This window comes from Myotis myotis, unplaced genomic scaffold (assembly GCF_014108235.1).
Source record: "Myotis myotis isolate mMyoMyo1 unplaced genomic scaffold, mMyoMyo1.p scaffold_m19_p_1, whole genome shotgun sequence".
In the NCBI taxonomy this organism is placed as follows: Eukaryota; Metazoa; Chordata; class Mammalia; order Chiroptera; family Vespertilionidae; genus Myotis; species Myotis myotis.
The window spans coordinates 191,022,802-191,048,498 of record NW_023416313.1 but is presented as its reverse complement, the minus strand read 5'-3'; the positions used below and the strand labels follow the sequence as shown (position 1 = coordinate 191,048,498).

The window sequence follows — 25,697 nt, the reverse complement described above, 5'->3', positions numbered from 1 at the left end:
TGCGAGCCTCCCCCAGCCCCAGCCACAACACACAGGAAGCCCTCCCCCGCTGGGAGACAGTGGGCCAGCAGTCCCGCCTCTGCACGTGAGCTGCAGAAGAAACACCTTTTCTTACACTCATTGGCTAAGCTCCCTGGATGCCCCTCGCAGTGTTCTTGGTAACTTGGGTAATAAGAATCCAAGAAGGTGATCTAGGGATTTTCCACCACACTCCTGGAGGAAAAAATGAAGGTCTGCTGCTGGAGGGCCTAATAACTGTCATATCCTGCCCTACCCGGTTTGACTCAGTGGATAGAGCTTTGGCCTGCAGACCACAGGGCCCAGGTTCGATTCTGATCAAGAGCATGTACCTAGGTTGCAGGCTCCTCCCTGGTCAGGGCCCAGGTCAGGGCTCATGCAGGAGGCAACCAATCGAAGTGTCCCTCTCACATTGATGTTTCTCTCTGTCTTTCCCTCTCTCTTCCACGCTCTCTAAAAATCAATGGAAAAATATTTGCAGGTGAGGATAAAAAAAGAAAGTGTCATATCCTATGAAAGAGACATCTTGAAAATGCCTAAAGAAAGTTGTCATTTTTTCATGGTGAAGGGACTAGAGTTGGTGTTGATGAAAACACCTTGGTGGCTGCAGTGGCCGGCAGTGGCAGCAGCAGCAGGGTGATGGGGGTGGCACCTTCCCCTGATCAGCCAGTTGCCTCCCGAGCCGTCAGTAAGACATCCCCTAAGGGACCCCCCACCCCGCTGCCGCCAGTGCACAAATTTCGTGCACTGGGCCTCTAGTTAAGAATAAAGTTATTTAAAAGGCATAGAACCCATATGAAGACAATTATGAAATTTTATGGAAGAACACAAAATAACATCTGAACCAATAGTAAAATATACCATAAAAATGTCAATTTTCCCAATATTAATACGTAAATTAGTACAATTCCAATTAGGTTGACTTTTTATTTTAAAAACTGTAGAGTTTATATGGAAGAATAAATGCCTGAGAATTGTCAAGAAAAGTATAAAAAATTATGTTAAAAAGGGAAACTTGCCGAAACCGGTTTGGCTCAGTGGATAGAGCATCGGCTTGCGGACTGGAGGGTCCCGGGTTCGATTCCGGTCAAGGGCATGTACCTGGGTTGCGGGCACATCCCCAGTAGGAGGTGTGCAGGAGGCAGCTGATCGATGTTTCTCTCTCATCGATGTTTCTAACTCTCTATCTCTCTCCCTTTCTCTCTGTAAAAAATCAATAAAATATATTTTTTTTAAAAAAAAAAGGGAAACTTGCCCTATCAGATAATCAAAATGTGTCATAAAAACACAATAGTGGAATATATTTTAGATCATAAAGAATGTTTTAGATCTAGAAAAAAGAATCCAGAAAAATATTCCTACATCTATGGGCATTTAATATAAAAACTGGTTAATATTTTCATTCAGGAGGAAAAATATAGCTTACATAATAAGTGATGCTGACACGACTGGCTATTTATCTGGAGGAAAATCACACTGAACTTCTACCTTACATCATTTGCAAAAATAAATTCCAGATAGACTTAAACATATATACTAAATAATGGAAATCTTTTTTTTTTTTTTTTTTTTTTTTTTTTTTTTATATATATTTTTTATTGATTTTTTACAGAGAGGAAGGGAGAGAGACAGAGAGTTAGAAACATCGATGAGAGAGAAACATCGATCAGCTGCCTCCTGCACACTCCCCACTGGGGATGTGCCTGCAACCAAGGTACATGCCCCTGACCGGAATCGAACCCGGGACCCTTCAGTCCGCAGGCCGACGCTCCATCCACTGAGCCAAACCAGTTAGGGCAATGGAAATCTTTTTTAAAAAATCTAGGAGACTACAGGCATAAGCTTGTGTTAGGGGAAACCTAACCGAGCCATGAAAACACAAAAAAATATAAAAAACAAATAACTATACAAAAAATATTTATAAATTATATGGCAAAGAAAGATCACAAATAAGGCCAACAAAGTATAAATTTGGAAAAAGGAATTTGTACTACAGATGAAAGAAAACATGTAAACTATAGAAAAGTTCCAAAAAGTTTAGAATCTAACATATGGGGAAAGATCTTAAGTAAGTAATTCATAGAAGAGCAAATCCACATGGCTAGCAAACATGAAAAGACATATAAACTCACCAGCAGTCAGAAACATATATTTATATCTCAAGTAACACAAATAAAAAGAGTAAAAAACACAATTTCTGGAAGAGATTAAGGAAAAAGTTTCTAATAAATTACAGATAAAAATAAATTTGTTTGATTTTAAGACAGCAACTTGGCATATCTATTTTAAAATTAAAAATATATTTGCCCTTGAACCCAGTAACTATTCCTGGGAAACTATTCCATAAACATAAAATGCAACAATATGTTAGGATACATGTCCATGGATATGTACTCTAACATTATTCATAGTGGGGAGAAATGCTAATAAAATTCATATCCATCAACACAGCAATGACTGAATAAATTATTGAAAATCCACATTAACATGCTTTTTGCAATTATTTAAAAGACTGAACTTAAGCAATATCAGTTGACCTGAAGTAATTTCCATAGAGTTTACTGTGTAAAAACAAAATACAGGCAAGGGAGCAGGATATGACCTCAACTTGTAAGATAAACACACACACACACATATCTTACGTAGCTATCATATATGTCATACTTGTGTGTATGTGTATAATTATATATATATATATGTGTTAGGAAAAAGATAAGTTTACATATCAGAATCTTAACATGAGTTACCTAAAATGTGACAGGAAAACAATATGAGGAGAGTGGATGGAGGGCATTAAAAAAAGTCTGCAATTTAAAGTAACATGTGATATAATCACATTTTGTTTTTATGTAAAATTTTATGTGGATAATATATGGGTATAAAAAAAATCAATTAAAAGGACACAACGTACTACATGCTGATAAAAGAAAAAAAACTAAATGTAGAAACCCAGAAAGTAATATAATCAAACATTTCCCCTAACACATTAAAAGTACATAATAGCTTTCAGCTTATACAACACCCTTTCATTTAGCATACGTTTATTGGCTATGCAATAGGCGCTACATACTCTGCTAGTGACAGGGATATGACAGTGAGCAAGATAAAGTCTTTACCCTCAAGTGAGATTACAAATCAGTGTGATAAGAGTAACATTAGGCCCGGGACATTAGAAGGCTATACAGAGAACACATGGTGGGTCTCCAACCCAGAGATAAGGGGTCAGGAAAGAGTTTCATGACAGGAATAACAAAAATGCTGAATTTACAGTGTCATTTCTAAAAAGTATGGGGGGGGGGGCGTGTTGAGGTGAAAGAGGGCATAAATGGTGATGAGAAAAATAACATATACATATTAGGGCATAAATGGTGGTGAGAAAAATAAAATATACACATTACTACAGCATTTTAAAATGCAAAAAATAAAATAAAAAGTATGCTCATTGAGTGTGGGTGTCCTGTTGGTATAATTTAACTTTTACACATTAAACTTTGTAAGAGAGATGCCTCAAGTATTATTTCACTCAAACCAAATTTATTAAGTTCATCATAACTTGCAATCCCTATTCTTACTTTTCTAGAATCTCATTGTTATGACAAAGCAACAGGGTAGACTTTCAGAGAAGACTAAGTCCACTTGAAACTGGCAGTGCCAGCAGCAGCTTTGGGTCTGGCGTGTCTAGTAGACTATTCCAAACCCTAAGGCACCTCACATTCCGCTCATCCTAAAACCCCACTCATCCTATTTCTTCCTAAATCTGTCCTTCCTCCATATTTCCTTTCTCTCTGTGAATGAAAATACCATCTATCCAATCATTCTAGCTAGAAACTCAGATTTCTTAGAATTGTCCATTTTCCTCCTCAATTGTCACTCAAATCTCCCTTTTCATATACACCCCTGCTGCTGAATAGTCTCACCATGTTTCCTTTAATAGCTGTCTAATCAGGCTTCTTGCCTCCAGTCTTAATACTCTCCAATCTATCCATCACATGGCACCTCAGATGATCTTGCTAAATAAAAGGAGAATATGATTAAATCACTCATTTACTTATAATCCTTCATGGATTATAAAACATTAAGAATTGGTAGAAATTCAAGACTGAATTTTCCACGGGAATAGAGTAAGAGTGGCATTATTTTCCATTTTGCACACAAATGGATCCCTACCATCTTAGAGTAAATCCAGAAACTACTTGATATGTCACTCGGGGTTTTTAGGACCTGGTTTCCATTCACTGCTCTAATCTCATTGAATCCTAAACTTAAATTAATAAAGACATTTTCCCTAAGTCTTCCTATTTTTCAACTTTATTCCCGTGTCTCATTGCATATTCTGCCTGAAAGGTTGCTTCTCAGTTACTACATGGCAAACATCTACTCATCTTAGAGAGCTCATTTCAGGTAAGCCTCCCTCCTGTATGAGGTCTTCCACAGGTACAATGGACCTGTACCCCCATCCCAGATGGATTTCTTTACAATAATACAATCAAGTATGGCATGTTCTTGCCTTCTCATCTACTACCTCTACTAGAGAAAAAACTCATTATGGGCAGAGCCTTACCAGGCTTTGTATTCCTAGCACCTAGAATGTGCTTAGAGGATAGCAAGCACTCAAAGGATATTTTCTGAATGAATAAGTAAATGAACAAATTGGAACACGCTCATCATACTTCCCCATCTGGCTAATTCTCTAAGATTCAATTTCACACTGGCTCGTGTGGAAACCTCTTAGCTACCACGTGTGGCTGAGTTCCTCCTCTGTGCTCACAGCAGTCCGTGTTATCATACCAATCACACAATATTATAATTGCCGTCTTTCTTGTATTTCTCCTCTACTAATTTGTAAGCTTCCTTGAGAGCACATGTCTACCATCTTTGTACTTCAAGTGCCAAATACAGTACTAATATAGTAATAGGTATACAGTAGGTATTCAATTTAAGTTTTCTGAGTAAATAAAGAACTACAATTGGTAGTAAAATCCAAGAGTCTTCACAACTTGTTCAAAATACAGTTTACATTTTAGGATTCCCAAGATAACTCTTCAAAGTTTATTTTGCATCTTTTTGTTTCTCAACCCAAAAGCCCCATAATTAGAAATAGTGGTAGTGGACTATGGACTGCAAATAGGACACTTTATGAAAATGAGCAGAGATGGGAAGAAGCAAAGTAAAAACAAATGAGATGCTATAAGCAAAGTTATTAAAAATTGATATAAAAGGCATGAGATCTGCCACCAGCAGAAATGATGATTCTCAGGATTCATTCTTCTATAGTAACCATTATGTAACAAAATACTCAAAACAAATGAACTCTATAGGCACATTCCTTTTTGGCAACTGTGGATAGTTTCTGGTTCTATTAAAAACATATAAGGAGGTATTTTTACATACTCCAGGTATTATTAACGAGAGTCACACTGATCATGTGCCAAACACTGTGCTAATGGCTTCATATGCATTGTCACTTACTACCCCTAGTAAATTTACTCTGTGGATACTATTTACAGTAACCACCATCCAAGATGCCCCCTGGTCCGTGCTGCTGGTATTTGCGCATTTATGTCGTCCCCTTCTGTGTTATTCTAGGATTGGTCTGTGTTATTGCTAGAATGTGCCATAAGCAATGGCATGTCACTTCTGAGACTCTAAGAGACATTGTAGTTTCCATCTTGTTTGCTCACTTTCTCTCAGATCATCCAGTCTAGGGGAAGCCGGCTTCTGTCATGAGCAGCTCTACAGAAAGGTTCCTGTAGTGAGGAACTGAGGCCTCTTGCAGCAGCCAAGTGAGTGAGCTTGGGAAACGGATCCTCCACCCCAACTGCAGCCTTCGGATGACCTCAGCGCCAGCCAACAGCTTGGCTGCAACCTCATGAGCGATCCTGAGAACCACCCACGCCCCTCCCAGGTTCATGCTTTCAGAACTGTGTGAGGTAATACTGTACCTGTTTGCTCTTCAGTTGCTAAACTTTGAGGTAATACATTACATAGCAATAGATAACTAATACACTAAATTACCCCCAATCTGATAGATGAAGAAACCTGGGCTCAGTGATATTATTTGCCATGCAATACACAGAGCTAGAATTCAAACTGATATCTGCAACGCCAAAAGCTCCATTTCTTAGTCATTCTGCTATCATGCCTCATCTATATGCTCAATCCTATGTTATGCTACATTACTTATTATTTTTTCCAATTAATTTAAACAAATAGTTTAATAGTGTACCTGTAGGTACACTGTACTGTAGATAATCTGCTAGATGATACCACAGGTACAAGGAGGGTCTGGATGGAAGATGCTCTCGCAGATTTTATTCTAGAACACCTGAACAAGCTCCTAGTCGCTCTCAAATACCTATCATCTCTCAAGTGATCTGCGAGAGCCATCTAGTGTCAATTCTGCTTAATTGCAAACCACATAGATAGGATAAAAATGTCACCATCTATGTTTTTTTATCGTACTAATTTTGAATCCAATTTTAAAAGAACATAAAACATTTAATGCTCACTATGTGCACAAAATGATAATTCCAAGGAAAACTGTCTTGAATTTCTTCAAATAGAACGTGTTCACTCAATATAAAACAGAAACTTTAAATACTCTATCCAATGTTTTTCTAACTCCCGGACTTTCCCTTTCAGATTTCTAGAAAATATGCATACCTCCAGAAGTTTCTTCACTTAAGAGAATGCATGAATGGGAATGGAAAGAGCAGTTAAATGAGAAACAGCTGATTCTCATTGATGCGAAGACTCCATGTTTGCAAATTTGCCTACTTGATGAAATTCAGTTGTCAACCAAAATCAACACTTGCAGCATTTTCACAGTCATATGTGGACATGTACAGAGAAGCGAAAAACCTGAACCACCCTACCTACCCTTTACCAGCTGAGGCTGAACACAGCGAAAGACGTTCGCTCCACTTTCTTATCTCAACTCTTCTACTATAAACAAGTGCCCTTTTTACTGTCTATTTAGTGACATGTTTTTCACATTTATGTACATTTTGTTGGCTGATTCTGGTGTTTAAAATGGCCCCCAAGCAGAGTGCTAAAGTGCTCTCTAGCACTTAGTTAATGACACAGGCTGAGTGCAAGAAGGCTGTGATGGGCCTTACAGAAAAAAATATATATAAAATAAGCTTCGTTCACATGTGTTATAGTGCTGTTGGCTCTGAGTTCAATGTTAACAAACCAACAATATATATTAAATAAATGTTTTTAAATTAAAAAAAAAACACAATATAAAACAAGGTGCTGTATTGGTTAACTGACAAAAATGTTATGATCAGAGGTTAATAGGAAGCTAAATCTGTGTTTTCCCTAAGAGCAACAGTTCCGTATTTGCTAATTCAGTGGTCCTGGTGACTCTATAGAATGTAAGTCCTGCAGATAACAAGAATCAACTATGGTAGTGATTGGTGTTCTCTGTTCTATTCTTATCCCAAAGTGCTACAACAGAGAGTTTCATTAATGAAGTTCTAAAATAGTCCTGAGCACACTTAGCACTGAGCCAGAAATTCATACAGCAAAAAGAGTGAATTTCTACGGTATTATCTAGTTTAACCTGTCCTGAATAAAATCTGTTAGATCACAGCTTTGATGTGCTAGTTATACTCTTCCAGTATATATTAAAATAAATATGACTATTAAAAATTTTTTAAGTGTACATATACATATTACCCAAATTATCTCATGTACCATCTGTCCAATGGTTCATGTACCAACTGATAAATGGATCACTTTTTGAGAAACACTGCTATATAAATAGAAAAAGTTGTTACCAAACTTTTCAATTATGAAGACCCTTTTTAGTTAAGGAATCTTGCAAGCCCCCACCTGAAAATAGTTATGCTTCTCTCAGCTCATATTAGGAACACCACCATGGATTATAATACAAATGGACCACAGTATTCGGCACAGAAATAGTACAGAAAAAGTACGATGGGATTCAAAAGGAATATTCTAACAGAAGATACATCAAGCAGCAATATTTTGGTGTATACCTGTAACTGTGTCAAACTGCTGAGATAAAGGCTTAAGAGTACTTTTTTGATGCCAAGACTCTGCATTAGCGACAGGCTGTTGCTTGTAGACAGGATGTCCCAGTAAGTTCTCTGCTGCTGCTGTCAGCCCGGGCCTTTGTCTTTCACCCAGACTGCTTTCCAAGTCCTGTAAAAGGTAGAAACAATGGTTAAAACCATTATATTAAAATCAAGTCAAAACAGGAAATATTTGTCAGACACCATGTGTGATCCATACCACTTGACTACTTAAAGGTATTTTAGAAAGTGCTTATTACGCCACATACACCCTACATGAAAGACAAGTTTAAAAAGTTAGTTTAATGAGGCATCTAGCCATAGGCTTTCATTTTAATCTTTTTTTTATGAAGTTAAATAACCATTATCTATTTTTCCAACCTTCAAATTAGATATCAATAAAACACTGAAAATTGTTATTATTTAAAACGCTAAATACTGAAACATATATACTGTTCACAAAAGTTAAAATTAGAATAAAAAATTTATCTCTCATTCTTCATTAATAAAAATTGCTTAAAATTGTTAGTATAAACTTTATAATTAAACAGCTGATGAGAATATACCTTAAATGATATAAAGATTACCCTCATATGTAAACAATTGCATTTTTATAAGTATTCCAATTAAAGAAGACTACCATATTTAATAAAGTTATTTCCCTGGGAAAGTATAAAAGTTAAAAAAGTAAAAATATGTTTCTTTGTCAAATATATGAAATAAATAAAAACATAAAAAACTAAGACTTCTATTTTCTTCCTGTATTAAAAATTAGATATCTAATCATTACCACATTTTGTGACCTGGAGATATTCTAATTATTAAGTTTATTACTCAAGAGCTGAATAAAAATTCCAATATCTAAAAAGCTCTCCAGTTTCTCATTTAAAAGGAGATTAATTTTAACCAAGTGGGGTTTTTTTTACTAGAATATATGAAGAAATCACTACTGAAACATCTTTGATGACTCGCTTGACTACAAACAAAACCTAACTTCTTAGCTCAGCATTCAAGATTTTCTATAACTTGCCCTCATTCTTCTCTATGCATGTCTATCTCCCCTTATTCCCTAATCTGACTTTTCTTTAGGAACACCAATTGCTCACATCCTTTAAATAGAAAAGGATTGTTCTGCAATTAATATGAAATCCTCGAAGACTCTTATGTTTAGAATGATGGCAGATACATTTTCTCTAGAAATTAATTAGGAATGTTTCACAGTGCCTATATTACTCTGCCACTACCATATAAAATTTTGTGCCAAATACACTACCTTTTCTATTTGAATCAATTTTTCTAGGGTGCTTGTAATTGCTGACACCTTAGTGCTCTATGACCCTACTGAAGATTTAGTTTGCATATTCACAAAATGCTCTTGTAGCGTAAGTATGATTTTTGTATTATACTCAAAGCTTAGACTCATGTAATTCTAAGTTACATTGTCTGTAATCTACAGTAATTAACGTACCTAGCCCAACTACATAAATGTACAAATTGCTGTTTTGCCATGAGACTGCTCTTGCTGACCTGAAGCTCCCTTTGGGCTAGTAGTTCTAAGCACAAAGAAAAGCCACTATTTTCTTAACAAAGCAATATTTTAACACATAAATATATCATTATTACAAACAAAACAAATACTTAATAGTTTTGTAGACATATGAAAATATGCCAAATGTCACTGTTCATAAGACTGGCAAAACTTAAGATTAAGTGCTGTAGACCAATTCCAGCATGTCATAATTTCAAGAGTTTCATCAAAAGGTTGATGAAACTTGGGGACTCAACAGTGTTGAGTCACATATGTAGTCACCTGTTGGGAATGGCTAAAGGCATTTTCCCAAACCTGAACAGGAAACTGATTGTGGCTGCCAGACAGTTAAAGGGCATCTTAATCTACATGTTATTGCCTCCTACTGGCCAAACACCTGAACAGCTGTAGGCTATTCCCCAAACTGACAATGCTTCTGTACCCTTTGAAACCTGACCCTTTGAAGTGTATTATCTCCACCTTGCCTTAGGATAAATTGTGTTAATAAAAAAGCAAGGGTCCCAGACAAGGAGGGAGTCTTCAGTTCCTTTAGCTGAAGCTCCTCTGACTCCCAATGCTTTTCAAAATTATATCTCATCTCCAGACTCTTTATTAGTCCCCGGATTCCTATGTCATCTACGCACAGCCCCTTCTCCAGATTCCTGAACCCTTCTTGATGCTGGGACAAGAACCCCGGCAATGAAGAACACCACATGTCATAATGAGAAGAGAGACTCATAGTAAGAAAGCAATGTATTAATACTTACTAAAATTATAAATGCTTGTACCTTTTGAATCAGCAATTCCACCCCCATTATCTGATCTACAAAAACTATTCCTCATAAGTGAAAAAAGAATTTTCTTCTTATTGTAATTTGAATAGAAAAAAGTGAAACCAATCTAAAAATCCTTCAACAGGTTAATTAAATTATGGCATACTCTATGGTAAATTAAAAGAATATGGTAGATCTTCAGAATTTATAGTTAACATTTTTAAAACAGGTTGCAGAATACTCCATAAATATACCTCAGCATTTTACACATGCATGTGCACACATATGCGCATGCTTAAATTCTTAGAAAAATATCTGGAAAGGATAAACTTCCCACTTCTGGGCCTCTGGCTTGGCCAGGACTGCATACTAACAAAGGCTGCCAAGCTCCCTATCCCCAAAAATGCCTTAGAGCAGTGGTCGACAAACCGTGGCTCGGGAGCCACATGCGGCTCTTTAGCCCTTTGAGTGTGGCTCTTCCACAAAATATCACGTGCAGGCACACACGTACAGTGCAATGGAAACTTCGTGGCCCATGTGCAGAAATCGGTTTTTGGCCTGGGCGAGTCTATTTTGAAGAAGTGGCGTTAGAAGAAGTGGGGGGGTGTTGGTCGGTCGGGCAACAGGAGACGCAGTGCAGGCGGGACAAGTATACAAGATGAGTGTGGATGGAGAGTTGGAAGGGGTCTACCTCAATCAGATTGAGGACGTTTTTAACAAAGGCCAGCTTAGGAGTACCCTAATTAATAACAATGTACCTACCTATATAGTTTAAGTTTAAAAAATTTGGCTCTCAAAAGAAATTTCAATTGTTGTACTGTTGATATTTGGCTCTGTTGACTAATGAGTTTGCCGACCACTGGCCTAGAGTAACTACAGAAATGAGAAGAAACCATGGACTCTGAAAGCTAAGTAAAAATTGTGAAAAACCACTGGGAAAGACTGACAGCTAACTCGACCTGCTTTGTGTGGGAAGAAAGGGGCTGCATCCTGAGGAGGAGGGAGGCTGGAGGGGGTTCAGTGAGAGGAATGACTGGACAAAGAGCTTTGCTTCTTTGCCTCATCAACCTGAGATCACCACTGCTTGCCCCTTACACACAAAGATCTTGGCAACAACCCAGGCTGAGACACTACTAGCCCAGAGTAACATCAGGGAGCCTGAAGGCCCAACTGCGGTGAAAAGTTACAGGTGAAACCTGACCAGGAACCCATGGGCATTTGTTCCTTCACCCTCCTCCCTCCAAACTCCAGGACTATCTTACAAAACCTCCGTATTCCTTCCTAAATATCTTAGCCTGTGACCCCCTTGCCCAAAAATATCTTAATGGGCTTCACAGTGCCCAAAACTTTCCATGGCCTAAAAGTTTCTTTATGATCATCTGGTTCAACCTATTTCTGCAGACTGATCTACCTACAACTCTAGCCACACTGAGATTTTCAACACTTTCTAAACATGCCCTCATCTTTCTTGGCTCTTATCCCTTAACACATGCTATTTTGGCTTCAAAATGTCCTTCCCCTTCAACGCTGTCTAGAAAAATCCTATTGGGTCTTTAAAAAACTCCATCAGTAGCATATCCTGTATAAAGGGTCATCAAACTTCAAGCAGTTTTCCCTCCTCTGAAATCATATTGTAAATTCTGCTTTATGACCAGTTATTGCACTGTACAGTAACTATTTAACTGTCTTCTATATGACTATCAGCTACTCAGAGGTAGGAGTCCTATCTCATCTTTTCCAAGGTTGTGTCCGGTACATAGTAGATATTCAGTAAATGGCTGTGGAAAGGGCTTCAGTTTTTTCAGCTGTAAAAAAAGAGGGTAGGAACAGATGGCCCAAATTCCTTGGCTGAAAAGCTGGATAACTCTATGTTCCAGGTTAAAGTTACTACAAGGACGATCCCTGAATAAGTTGAAGTATTTGCATGCATTAACTAAAATAAAGGAATATTTTGTTATTTTTTCCTGCATGTGGATCTAACCAAAAAGAAAAAAACACCATGAAGGTTAAAAAGTACCTCTGAATGACAGACATCTTGCTGTGGAACTACTGATTCCTGGTTTTGTTTATCAAGAAGAGAAAAAATTGCATCTCCATGACATTTTTTATGGGGCATTCTAATCACTTGTACTTCACTGGGAGGATCATATTCCTAAATGAAATATTGAGACAATTAACACAACAAGAAATTTTATCAAACAACTGCATTTTTCTCAGTTTATGATTAATAGAGCTTAGTATCATGAGAATAGTCATTTAGTACTTTTGGAAAAAAAGATGGACTTTTTATTTTCATTTAGTTCTCATTCCCATTTGACTACACTAAAAACCCTCTATATTTGACTCAAATATAAATAATAATATTCAGTAATTTGCCTACATTTAAACTGGAGATTTATTATAAAAACATATGAAAATTAAATCCTCTGTCATATAACTGAGTTACAATGACTCACAAATGTTTTCTATTTTGGCTCAGTTTCCTACTGCATGTTTGTGCTGCATACACAGCAACGCCACGTGTGGCAATTAGGCAAAGCGCTGTAGTTCTGCTGTCACCTGGACCGCAAGCAAGAATGAACTGCAGACATAGGTTAAGGCAGCTCTAAGACCTTCGACTTTTCCTTTGCCTTTGCGCTGATCTCTGGTACTTGGCTAGGGAGCAGGTAATGGAAAGCCCTCATTGGAACACCCCACTTAAGCTTCATGGTGCCTCAAAATAGAACTGTCCCAGAAACGTGGGCCTAGGAGTCAAAGAAACTGGATTCCCTTGCAAATGCAAGTATTAACATGGTATTTAATTCCATTAGTAGTTTTTTACTTGGGTATTTTATTTCTCATGAAATAAAGTTTATTAACTCTGGATTACAAGTCCTTATTCCCCAGCTGTATACAGATAAATGTCTATTGGTACATGAGTTATTCTCAGTTCTTCAAGATTGTACTTCTGCATTTGACTTTATTCTGAATTTGTAGTATATCTGATTTAGGCTTAGTAAAAATATCAAAATTAGAATTTGGTTTCAAATATAGAAAAAGAAAGATGTTATCATTTAGTCCTGGTTTAGTTTGGTTATTTACTTAGAACAAACTTAAACAGGCTTTGGCACCATGATCAAGTTCTATGAATGGATAAAGATGACATAGTGAGCCCTAACCAGTTTGGCTCAGTGGATAGAGCCTGTGGTCCAAAGGGTCCTGGGTTCGATTCCGGTCAAGGGCACGTACCTTGGTTACAGGCTCCTCCCCGGCCTGGGCCCTGGTCAGAGCTCGTGCAGGAGGCAACCAATGGATGTTTCTCTTTCTTTCCCTCTCTCTCCTGCTCTCCCTAAAAATCAATGGAAAAATATCCTCAGGTGAGGATTAACAACAAAAATGATGAGATAGTGACACAAATGTGTCACTAAGTAGACCAAATGTGAGTATAATGCTTCTCCGAAAATAAAGAGATCTCATTTAAGACTTCCCTCCATATTATTTTATAAATTATGTCAATAAAAATAAAATTTTTAAATGCCATCTTCTTTCTTTCTTTCTTTTTTTTTTTTAAATATATTTTATTGATTTTTTACAGAGAGGAAGGGAGCAAGATAGAGAGTTAGAAACATCGATGAAAGAGAAACATCGATCAGCTGCCTCCTGCACATCTCCTACTGGGGATGTGCCCGCAACCCAGGTACATGCCCTTGACCGGAATCGAACCTGGGACCTTTCTGTCCGCAGGCCGACGCTCTATCCACTGAGCCAAACCGGTTTCGGCCTTTCTTTTCTTTTATAGAGCTAGCTAAATGGTAACTAGGAAGGGCTAGTGTCCTTGGGTCTTATTTCAGTTTATTTTACAAAATATATTGAAGTCAATTATTTTTAGAACAAAGAATTATAATCATGGTTAGGAAAAAATAACAAATGTATTACAAGACAGAGGTTTAAGCTGCTAAGGTCCTGCCTGAAGTATTGTAAAGGCGACATATTCAGGTAACACTTTGCAGAGCTAGATTTTCATTACCTAATTACATTAACTGTGTATTTTTCAACTACTGGAGCCAAAGAACTTAATAATTTTCTTCTCATTCTCACAATTATAACACTGAGATGTGCAAGAAAGCAAATTCCTTCATGGGTACTTTATTAAATTTTATGTTTATGACTCAAATATTTGAGAAAAAAGCCTGATCAGTAGTAGTAAGCTCATCTTCATGTCAGATGTCAGAAGTCAATATGAGTCGGTCATTTCTTACCATATCATGGGCATCATGTAGAGTGCTGGATAAGCTATCACTTAGGTTTGTCAGATATAGTCCTAAAACTAGAAAATAAAATGTAAAAGTTTAGAAAAAAGAAGAAACATAACTCTAAGTAAATAATCTGACCATACAGCTATAGAACATTACATTTAAACTTACACAAAGAAAATACTGGCAAAGTTCATAAGTAATAAATCACTTATGTAATAAATTACATAAGTAATTAATCTCACCTCTTTTTTTAAAGTACATTGTATAACAAAGCTGAATTTTTGTTTCACCTACCAACTTGTCAGTAATGAAAAAAGAACTATAAATATCAACTGTAACTATTAAATTGAGAAAGAGGCACTCCTATACACTACTAATATAATTAAAACCTGGTTAAAATTAAAAACTGATTAACCTTTCTGGAAAACATGTTGGCAATGTATCGCTACTTTACCATGCATATTTTGACTCAGTAATTCCACTTCTAGGCATGTATCAGTTATCAGGTAAGTGTAAAGTTGGTCATTGGAGAATTTAGTACAGTACGGAAACACAAAACAATCAAAATGTCTACCACCATGGCACTGTTTTAATAAACTACACAGCCACTAAAAAAAAAAAATAAGGCCTTGGCTGCTTTGCTCAGTGGTTAGATCGTCAAGGATCTAATTAGTCAGAAACAGCGTTTGACACTGTCCTGCATTAAAGATTGAGAGGTGTGGAAGATCTACCTAATACAGAGTCACACACCCAAACAGGCAGCCCAAATGAGGAGACAAATAAACAAACCACAAATGAAAGAACAAGGGAATTCTCTAGAAGGAGAGATAAATGAAATGAAGGTAAGAAATTTATCTGATATAGAATTCAGAATAATGATGGTAAAGATGCTCAATAGCAGAAAAGATATAGTAACTATGAAAAGAGAAATAAAGAATAGCATAGCACAAATAAAGAACACATTGGAAGGAATACACAGCAAATTTGGGGAAGCTGAGGATCGAATCAGTGAATTAGAAGACAGGGTTGAAAAAATCATTCAATGAAAGAACCAAAAAGAAAAAACAATTAAAAAACACGAGGACAGCTTAAGGAAGCTGTGGGACAACATGAAACATAACACTATTCAAATAGCAGGTGTGCAAGAAGAGGCAGAAAGGGTGAAAGGGATAGGGAACATGTTTGAAGAAATAATGGCAGAAAACTTCCTAAATATGGTAAAGGAAAAAGTCACACAAGTTCAGGAGGAACAGAGATCCCCAAGCAAGAAGAACCCAAACAGGCCCACGTCCAGACATACCATAATTAAAATCCCAAAAATTAAGGACAAAGAGTGAATCATAAAGGAAGCAAGAGAAAAACAAACTGTTACCTACAAAGGAGCTCTCAGAAGGACACCTGATTTCTCATCAGTAACTCTATAGGCCAGAAGGGAATGACATGAAGTACTCAAGGTAATGGAAAGCAAGCATCTGAAACCAAGATTACTAAGATGACTATATACAGCAAGGCTACCATTCAAAAAATAGACGGTCAAATAAAGAGCTTCCCGGACAAACAAAGGCTAAAGGAGTACGTCACCACCAGGCCAGCATTACAAGAAATGCTAAAGGAACTGCTGTAATGAGAAGAAATAGAGAGAGAAACCTAGGCTTACAGATCATCAGCCTGCGGATCAAAGGGTCTCGGATTCAATGCCAGGTCAAGCGCATATACCTCGATTGCAGATTCCCCAGTTGGGGCACATTAAAGAGGCAACCAACTGATGTGTCTCTCTCACATTGATGTTTCTCTCTCTCTTTCTGACCCTTCTCCATCCTTTCCATCCTCTCTAGAAATGAATGGGAAAAATCCTCAGGTAAAGATTAAAAAAAAAAAGAAGTAGAACTCTATGTATTGATATAAAAAGATGTATACAATATGTTATTATGTTAAAATATTCAGGCTTCAAAATAATATGTATACTATAACTTATTTTTAAACATTTTTAAAACATATTTTAATTGATTTCAGAGAGGGAGAGATAGAAACATCAATGATGAGAGAGAATCAGTGATCAACTGCTTCCCGCATTCCTGCACGCTCACTACTGGGGATCTAGCCTGCAACCCAGGCATGTGCCCTTGACCAGAATCGAACTTGAGACCCTTCCGTCCACAGGCCAATGCTCTATTCACTGAGCCAAACCAGTTAGGGCTAGTATATCTTATTTTTAAAGGTAAAAACATATACACATACAAATATTCAGGGTGTCCCCCCAAAAATATATACCACTTTAACAGCTGATAGCTCAATTTTGACAATAAATTGTCTTTTAACAAACACTATCTTTATAACTATTCAAAGTGTGTGTATGCATTTTTTGGGGGGACACTTTATATTTTGTTTCTGTATTTGCATAGAAAATGGAAGACTAGAAGGGAAGACTCCAAATATTAAGAGTGATATTGGGCCCTGACTGGTTTGGCTCAGGAGATAGAGCATCAACCTGTGGAATGAAAGGTCCCAGATTCGATTCCAATCAAGGGCATGTACCTTGGTTGCGGGTACATCCCCAGTAGGAGGTGTGCAGGAGGCAGCTGATCGATGTTTCTCTCTCATCAATGTTTCTAACTCTCTATCCCTCTACCTTCCTCTGTAAAAAATCAATAAAATATATTTTTTTAAAAAAGAGTGATATTGGGAGGAACCAAGATGGCGGCATAGGTAAACACCTGAACTTGCTGCCTCACACAACTACTTCAAAAATACAACTAAAAGACAAAATGGACATCATCCAGAACCACAGGAAGGCTGGCTGAGTGGAAATTCTACAATCAGAACGAAAGAGAAAAGAACACTGAGACTCAGAGGAGGTGCAGAAGTAAAGCGCAGAGGTACGGAGGCACACGCGGAAAGTGCGGGCAACTGAGGACACGTTTGTCTTTTTCAATCAGGAGGGAGACACAAGCTCCCGACTGCTCTGAACTCCAGTTCCGGGCGAGTCTCTGGAGACCCAGATTCAGGCGGGGAGAAACTGGACTGTCTGGCATCGGGCAGAACTCGAGGGTGGCTTTCTCTCAGAGGTGCTTGCAGCGATTACCGATTACCATGGGATACTGAGACCCGGGGCCTCTTAGGGCAGAGCTGAGGATCAGCCATAGTTGTTTGCTCCGTCCTGTTGATCCCGAGACCCCACCCAACCCAAGCTGTTCGAGAGGCTTTTGCATATGAATAGCCTGGCCCTTTGCAATCTAAAATTACCTAACAAACTGCAGCTGGGTCAGAAAGACCCAGAACATCCCAAAGAAGGCCAAAGGCTCCATAGCAGCTTGCATTGCTTCACAGCTGGGCCTCATCTGGGCACCTCCAAACCCCAAACAAAGAAGAGGAATCTGCAGATCTCTCCATAGCTCCTCTGGGTAGCCTCAAGCAGGGGCTAAATTAGCACCTCCTTAGAGATCCAAGAGCCAGTATACCCAGTGGTCAGAGTGGGACCATCCAGATTACAACTCCTCAGATCCATAAGGGACACACTCAGGGGGCAGACTCAGTGAGCACCAAAGCCCCACTGAAACAAGTCTTGCCCTAGAAGCGTGTCTCCAGCACAGAAGTTCTCCCAGCTGATTCTCACAGCCAACTGGCCTGGAGGTCAATTCCTCCCAGTGATACCAACTACAATCAAGGCTTAACTAAAACAAGACTGTGCACACAGCCCACAAAGGGGTGCACCAAGAGTGTCCACCTCAGGTAATTGGGGAGGCTGAGCCACTGGGCCCTATAGGACACTTAGCACACAAAGCTACTCTATCAACACAGGGAAGCATAAAAAATGCAGAGACAAAGAAACAGGTCACAAATGACAGAAATGGAGGAAAGCAAACTACTGGATATAGAGTTCAAAACCATGGTTATAAGGTTTTCAAGAATTTTCTAGAAACCGCCAATAAATTTAGTGAGACCCTTAATAAATCTAGTGAGACCCTCGAGGATATGAAAAAGGACCAACTAGAAATTAAGCATATACTGACTGAAATAATGTCATACAGAGATCCAACAGCAGACTAGAGGATCGCAAAAATCAAGTCAAAGATTTGAAATACAAAGAAGCAAAAAACACCCAACCAGAAAAGCAAAAAGAATACAAAAATATGAAGACAGTGTAAGAAGCCTCTGGAACAACCTCAAGCGTATCAATATCCAAATTATGGGGGTGCCAGAAGAAGACATAGAGCAAGATATTGAAAACCTATTTGAAGAAATAATGACAGAAAACTTCCCCTACCTGGTGAAAGAAACAGACTTACAAGCCCAGGAAACACAGAGAACCCCAAACAAAAGGAATCCAAAGAGGACCACACCAAGACACATCATAATTAAAATGCCAAGGGCAAAAGACAAAGAGAGAATCTTAAAAGCAGCAAGAGAAAAACAGTCAGTTACCTACAAGGGAGTACCCATATGACTGTCAGCTGATTTCTCAACAGAAACTATGCAGGCCAGAAGGGAGTGGCAAGAAATATTCAAAGTGATGAATACCAAGAACCTACAACCAAGATTACTTTACCCAGCAAAGCTATCATTTAGAATTGAAGGTCAGATAAAGAGCTTCACAGATAAGAAAAAGCTAAAGGAGTTCATCACCACCAAACCAGTATTATATGAAATGCTGAAGGGTATCCTTTAAGAAGAGGCAGAAGAAGAAAAAGGTAAAGATAAAAATTATGAACAACAAAGTGACAACAAATACATATCTATCAATAAGTGAATCTAAAAGTCAAGTGAATAAAAAATCTGACGAACAGAATAAACTGGTGAATATAATAGAATCAGGGGCATAGAAAGGGAGTGGACTGACAATTCTCAGGGGGAAGGGGGTGTGGGGGGGTGCAGGAAGAGACTGGACAAAAATCATACACCTATGGATGAGGACAGTGGGTGGGGGTAAGGGCATGGGGTGGGGTGGGAACCAGGTGGAGGGGAGCTATGGGGGGAAAAAAGAGGAACAACTGTAATAATCTGAACAATAAAGATTTATAAAAAAATTTTAAAAAGAGTGATATTAATTCTGGATTTATGAGGGAGATTTTACTTTCCAAGGTTAAGTCCCAGAATTTTTCACTTGCAGAGTCCATATTTTTTTTACTTAAATCTTGAGAATTAAGTAAAAACACTTTAATTAGAGAAACTATTACTTAGGAATTATCAACATCCAAATATTAGTTAGGAATTACGATAATCTAACCAGTGAAATCAATTTACACAAGTTAATAACGTACTCTTGGGAGCTGTTCTTTGACCATAGTTATATAGAAGCTCTCCTTCAGAGATGTGTCTTTCAGGTTCAGTGCTCAAGGTGCTCTCCATTGTTGAGGTATCAGAACTTGGCATTTGTATGGGGGATGGGGCCTTGGTGCCAGCAGGATGTGGCATCACAGGAACTGGCTTCGGAGGAACAGGTTGAGCAGGGAAATCCATACTCTGAGGTTCCTCCTCTTTGGCCACAGACATTATACTAAAAAGAAAAAGACACATTTTGAACCTATTAGGTCACTGAAGACCTCTATTAATTTTGATATTCAAAATCAGATTCAAAGACTATATCTTCTTTAGCAACATATTTCTATAATCTGCACTATTATAATTAATTAACAAGGTTTATTTTTCCAAGATTGTTTTCATGCTCTAACCACAGACCATCTTGAAAGTTCTACCATCCACAAAATAAATCTACATAGGGATATATGGTACTATCAAGTCAACTTAGCCTGGTAAATATTCATACTGGGAAAAAAATAATTTTCTATTTTATTAACAATATGATAGAAATCTTTATTTCAGTGTCTCCAAAAAATGTTGTTTTAAAAAAAGAACCAAAGGTATAAATTTGGTAAAAATTTTGAAAACTTAAAATTTATGACATTTCTGCCCTAACCGGTTTGGCTCAGTGGATAAAGCATCGGCCTGCAGACTCAAGGGTCCCAGGTTCGATTCCGGTTAAGGGCATGAACCTTGGTTGCAGGCACATCCTCACTGGGGAGTGTGCAGGAGGCAGCTGATTGATGTTTCTCTCTCATCGATGTTTCTAACTCTCTATCCCTCTCCCTTCCTCTCTGTAAAAAAATCAATAAAATATATATAAAAAAAAAATTTATGACATTTCTTTCTATCTACAATAATAAAAGCATAATATGCTAATTAAACCGGACAGCCGAAAGATCTTCTGGATGAAGCAGGGGCTGCGAGCCAAGCCCCTTGCACGGATTTCGTGCACCGGGCCTCTAGTTAAAGTATAAAGTAGCTTGTGATTTATAAAACTTCACTTATCATTTCTGATGTTTTCAATGGAAATTAAAGAGGAAATGTACAGTTTCTAGAAGTGAATATGTTATCTTTACATAGCTCTCGGGTGAAGTTCTTCATGAGGAGAGTTAGGATTCTCTTCTTCCAATGGCAGGTTGCCATCACCCCATGGCTTGGGAAGCTCTGGGCTTGATATCTTCAATTTATCAATGGAAATCTCTGACAAAGTTGGGGTAAGAGCAGCTGCAGGAGGAGGTGTAGTAGCAGGGGTAACTGTTGGAGTATTAACAAGTGTGGCAGCAGGCATGTCATTTCCTGAAGATTCTTTTTTAAAAGAAAGAAAAAAGATAAAACAACTCCATAGGAAGGCAAGATATATTGTTTCAGAAATCCCATAACATGACAATAGCTACTAATGGAAAATTTCCCAAATTAATTCAGTAAAGTATAAGAAAATAACCTTGAAAAGACATCACTTTTAACACTACCATGAACTTATAGTAGTGTAAGTGTCTATTAGATTAAATATTTTTAAAAGTGGCAACCAATTTATTAGTTTACATGCAAGGAAAAATGATTTACTAAAACCTAGTAAACAACATGCATCTGTATACTAATCTATGAAACAAACAAACCATGGAATTTTATTTCATAGTTACTAATTAAAACTGTATTATAGAAATTAGGTGTGTACCTTTTTTGGCAAATATTTCTTTCACAGGAAAAGCTGTATCATGATCTGAATCACAGGGAGAAGAATCTGGAGTTTTCACCAACACGTGCTCCTTAGGAGGTGAAGGTGAGTGAGGAGGAGTTGGCTGTGGGGTAGCCACTGGGGTACACACTCTTGCCTAAAATAAATTAACAAAATAAGATAAATGGTGCTTATAATCACCCAAGCAAAGGTAATTTAAAACAATAAAATGAGCTTATTCAGAGATTACACAGATTTTAAATGGATGGGGGGGTGGGGGAGAGCCCCAAATACCCTGGCTCTTGAACATCTAAGCCAGTGGTTCTCAACCTTCCTAATGCCGCAACCCTTTAATACAGTTCCTCATGTTGTAGTGACCCCCAATTTCATTGTTACAATTTGAACATAATTAAAGCATAGTGATTGATCACAAAAACAATATGTAATTATATATGTGTTTTCCGATGGTCTTAGGCGACCCCTGTGAAAGGGTCATTCGACCCCTAAAGGGGTCGCGACCCACAGGTTGAGAACCGCTGATAAGCTATTTAGTTTCAAGACTAGCCTGTAGATTAATAGCAGGCAACTGAAATAGCTCTCCCTCCCTCTGATATAGGCCCCAAAGAAATTGAGGCTGCCTCTTCTAATATGGAGAAGATTAAACAAACATAGCTGCATATCAAACCCAAACACAGCCCGGTTAGATCATGTACAGAAAGAATTTTAACTAACAAGATATCAAAAATCAGCTTTTTACCACAAAAGAAAACAGCTTATAAAAAGCATTGGAAATACATTTTCACCATGGAATACTACGCAGCAGTAAAAAAGAAGGATCTCTTACCCTTTGAGACAGCATGGAGGGACCTGAAGAGTATTATGCTAAGCTAAATAAGCCAGTCAGAGAAAGACAAGGATCATAATACCTCACTCATATGTGGAATCTAATGAACAAAATAAATGAACAAAACAGATCGAGATATGGACGCATGGAACAGACTGGAATCTCAGAGGAAGGTGGGGGGAGAGTGGGTGGGTGGGAAGAGATCAACTAAAGAACTTGTATGCATATAGGCATAACCCATGGACACAGACAATAGAGTGGTGAGGGCCTGGGGTGGGGGATGGGGGCGGGCTAGAAGGAGTCAATGGGGGAGGGGGGGAAGAGGGACATAAGTAATACTTTCAACAATAAATATTTTTTAAAAAGCAATGGAAGAATAAGAAGTAGGGGAGATCAAATAAAGACAATATGGAGATGAAAAATACTGGGGAAGAAAAAAATTACAGTTTGAAATCAATTTGTTAAGTAGATAATCAATCATTCAAATGTTTCAAAATTCAAAAGGTGCAAAAGGATGATAGTGAAAATTAGGTCTCCTTTCTTAGCCATGCTCTATCTATCTAGTTCCCCTCCCCAGAGTTACTAAATATAATCTTGTCTTAAGGCATTTCATATGCATAGATTATTAAATTTCCAGTAGTGGGACTAAACAGTTAAAGGGCTAATTGCATTTTTAATTTGAATACATCTGCCAAATTTGTCTCTACAGGGTTGTTATTTTACTCTAACACTGTGGAAAATTCCCATCTTCCCCAAGGTTTGCTGAACAATGACATTATCAAACTTTCAGTGTAACTATTCAGTAAAAATAAAATTTCAGTGACATTTTTCTTATTATCAGTGAGACTGACCATCTTTTTATATGTATAGGGACCATCTGTATATCTTTTTTGTGTATAACTTGCCTGGATATGTCCACATGCATAATATTACATAGTATTAACATATCAATGTCAAATTGTGATAATGCTGTCTGATAATGCTGTAACCTAGCAGAAACTTCATTTCTTTAATAAGACCCTTTCACCTTCTTTCCTTTTGATTCAAACTGGCCTTGTCCAGCCTAAGAGTATCCTAACTCACCTGCCTCTCCTTCCCTTGCACCTCCACTCCCTAATCATCAAGCCCTCAGTATAATGATGTTCTGGTCGTCAGTGGGGTTAAATAATCTTAGGAACAAAGCCTCAAATCTGTTGACCACAGAGACAGAGTTCCAAACTACAGATAACTTCTAGGCCTCAGCTGTGTTTCAGCTCCAGAACGACCTACTGACCACATCCTTGCAAAATTAGACAAAGTAACACCATGGCTGACATGGGGACCAGATGCAATAAACAACTAGCCCTACCCTAGTGCTGACCAATCCATAGAGATCAAGACCCTAACCCAGCCGTGGGCAAACTACGGCCCACAGGCCGGATCCGGCCCGTTTGAAATGAATAAAACTAAAAAAAAGTGATGAATACCAAGAACCTACAACCAAGATTACTTTATCCAGCAAAGCTATCATTCAGAACGGAAGGTCAGATAAAGAGCTTCACAGATAAGGAAAAGCTAAAGGAGTTCATCACCACCAAACCAGGATTATATGAAATGCTGAAAGGTATCCTTTAAGAAGAGGAAGAAGAAAAAAAAAGGTAAAGATACAAATTATGAACAACAAATATGCATCTATCAACAAGTGAATCTAAGAATCAAGTGAATAAATAATCTGATGAACAGAATGAACTGGTGATCATAATAGAATCAGGGACATAGAAAGGGAATGGACTGACTATTCTTGGGGGGGAAAGGGGTGTGGGAGATGCGGGAAGAGACTGGACAAAAATTGTGCACCTATGGAAGAGGACAGTGGGTGGGGAGTGAGGGCGGAGGGTGGGGCGGGAGCTGGGAGGAGGGGAGTTATGGGGGGGAAAAAAAAAGAGGAACAAATGTAATAATCTGAACAATAAAGATTTAATTAAAAAAAAAAAAAAAAGACCGTACCCTTTTATGTAATGATGTTTACTTTGAATTTATATTAGTTCACACAAACACTCCATCCATGCTTTTGTTCCGGCCCTCCGGTCCAGTTTAAGAACCCATTGTGGCCCTCGAGTCAAAAAGTTTGCCCACACCTGCCCTAACCTCTTAGTCCCCCTTTATAACCCATTCCCTAGAAGCCATGGGGGAGCTATGTCTTTGAGCATGAGCTCCACCTGTGACTCTGGGCATGGCACCATTTCCTTAAATATAAACCTTTACTTTCTTGGCTGCAAACTTCTATTTGCCTTTAATTGGGCCTTGATGTGTGCAGGCAAACAAACCCCTTTAGCTCAGAAACCATAGTATTTTGGTTATGTAAGAAAGTGCCTTGTTCTTAGAAAATACTGCTGATGCTTTTACAAGTGTCATGGTATCTGCAACTTTCAAATGATTTTTAAAGAAATAGAACATAAAAACAGATAGATATATGTTCACTGTCTCATATGTTTAATTTTTCTATGAATTTAAAAGTTTTTAAAGTAAAATGCGGGGGAAAAGTTACTGTAATCATAACAACAGGCAATTAATCTCCACCACAAACTATGATTTTATGATGCTCATTTTAAAATTTGCTTATTTTCAGTGAAGGCCTGGGGAGGGGATGGGAGCAGGGTAGAGGAGGTCAATGGGGGAAATGAGAAAACATCTGTAATATTTTCAACAATAAAGATAAATTTAAAAACAAAAATAAAATTTGTCCATTTTACTTTTTTTAATAAATGTATCAAAAATTCCCCAGGAACCCAACTTATGAAAGGAGAGTCGCACCTACCGGCAGGCATGCTTCACTTGCTAAAACGTCCCCAGCAACACCTGGAGTGACAAGATCTTGCTTCTTTGCTTCTCTGTCCCCCAGCATGACAGCAATGGTCTCAGCAAGAGCTTCATTCACAAAACGACTAATCATGTCTGAACTCACAGGAACCCCAGCATCAACAAAAAGCTGGAGGACGCCACCACTTGTTCCTTCCACTACAAAGTGAAAGAATTTCAGAATAAGTGGGCAAGGAACGTGCTTACAATCCAAACCTTAATTCTTAAAATTTTAGGGATGCAAACATATGTGTACAATGGGATGGGAGGAGAAATAAAAATGAAAATAGAAAATCTACTTATTATGAAGAAGAAGAAGATAACTTAATAACGCACATTCTCTCTAAGCAAACAAAAAAGGGAAGGAAAATATACAGATGAAAATTTACTTATATGGCCTCTTCCCTACCATAGAACTTAGTGATAAAAAGGATTTACATCCA

General features: G+C 37.9%; 1 protein-coding gene across 8 annotated transcripts in view; it reads right to left on the bottom strand.

The window, feature by feature from the left end:
- Positions 1-25,697, bottom strand: part of KIAA0586 (KIAA0586 ortholog) — a 122,554-nt gene that overhangs the window by 40,888 nt on the left and 55,969 nt on the right. For all 8 annotated transcript variants that reach the window (XM_036308741.1, XM_036308731.1, XM_036308714.1 and 5 more), the window contains 7 exons: positions 25,214-25,413; positions 21,573-21,729; positions 20,974-21,202; positions 19,855-20,090; positions 14,600-14,667; positions 12,379-12,513; positions 8,025-8,190 (listed from right to left, as the gene is read on the bottom strand). In XM_036308741.1, coding sequence (XP_036164634.1) covers positions 8,025-8,190; positions 12,379-12,513; positions 14,600-14,667; positions 19,855-20,090; positions 20,974-21,202; positions 21,573-21,729; positions 25,214-25,413 — 1,191 coding nt within the window. The remainder of the gene's footprint in view (positions 1-8,024; positions 8,191-12,378; positions 12,514-14,599; positions 14,668-19,854; positions 20,091-20,973; positions 21,203-21,572; positions 21,730-25,213; positions 25,414-25,697) is intronic.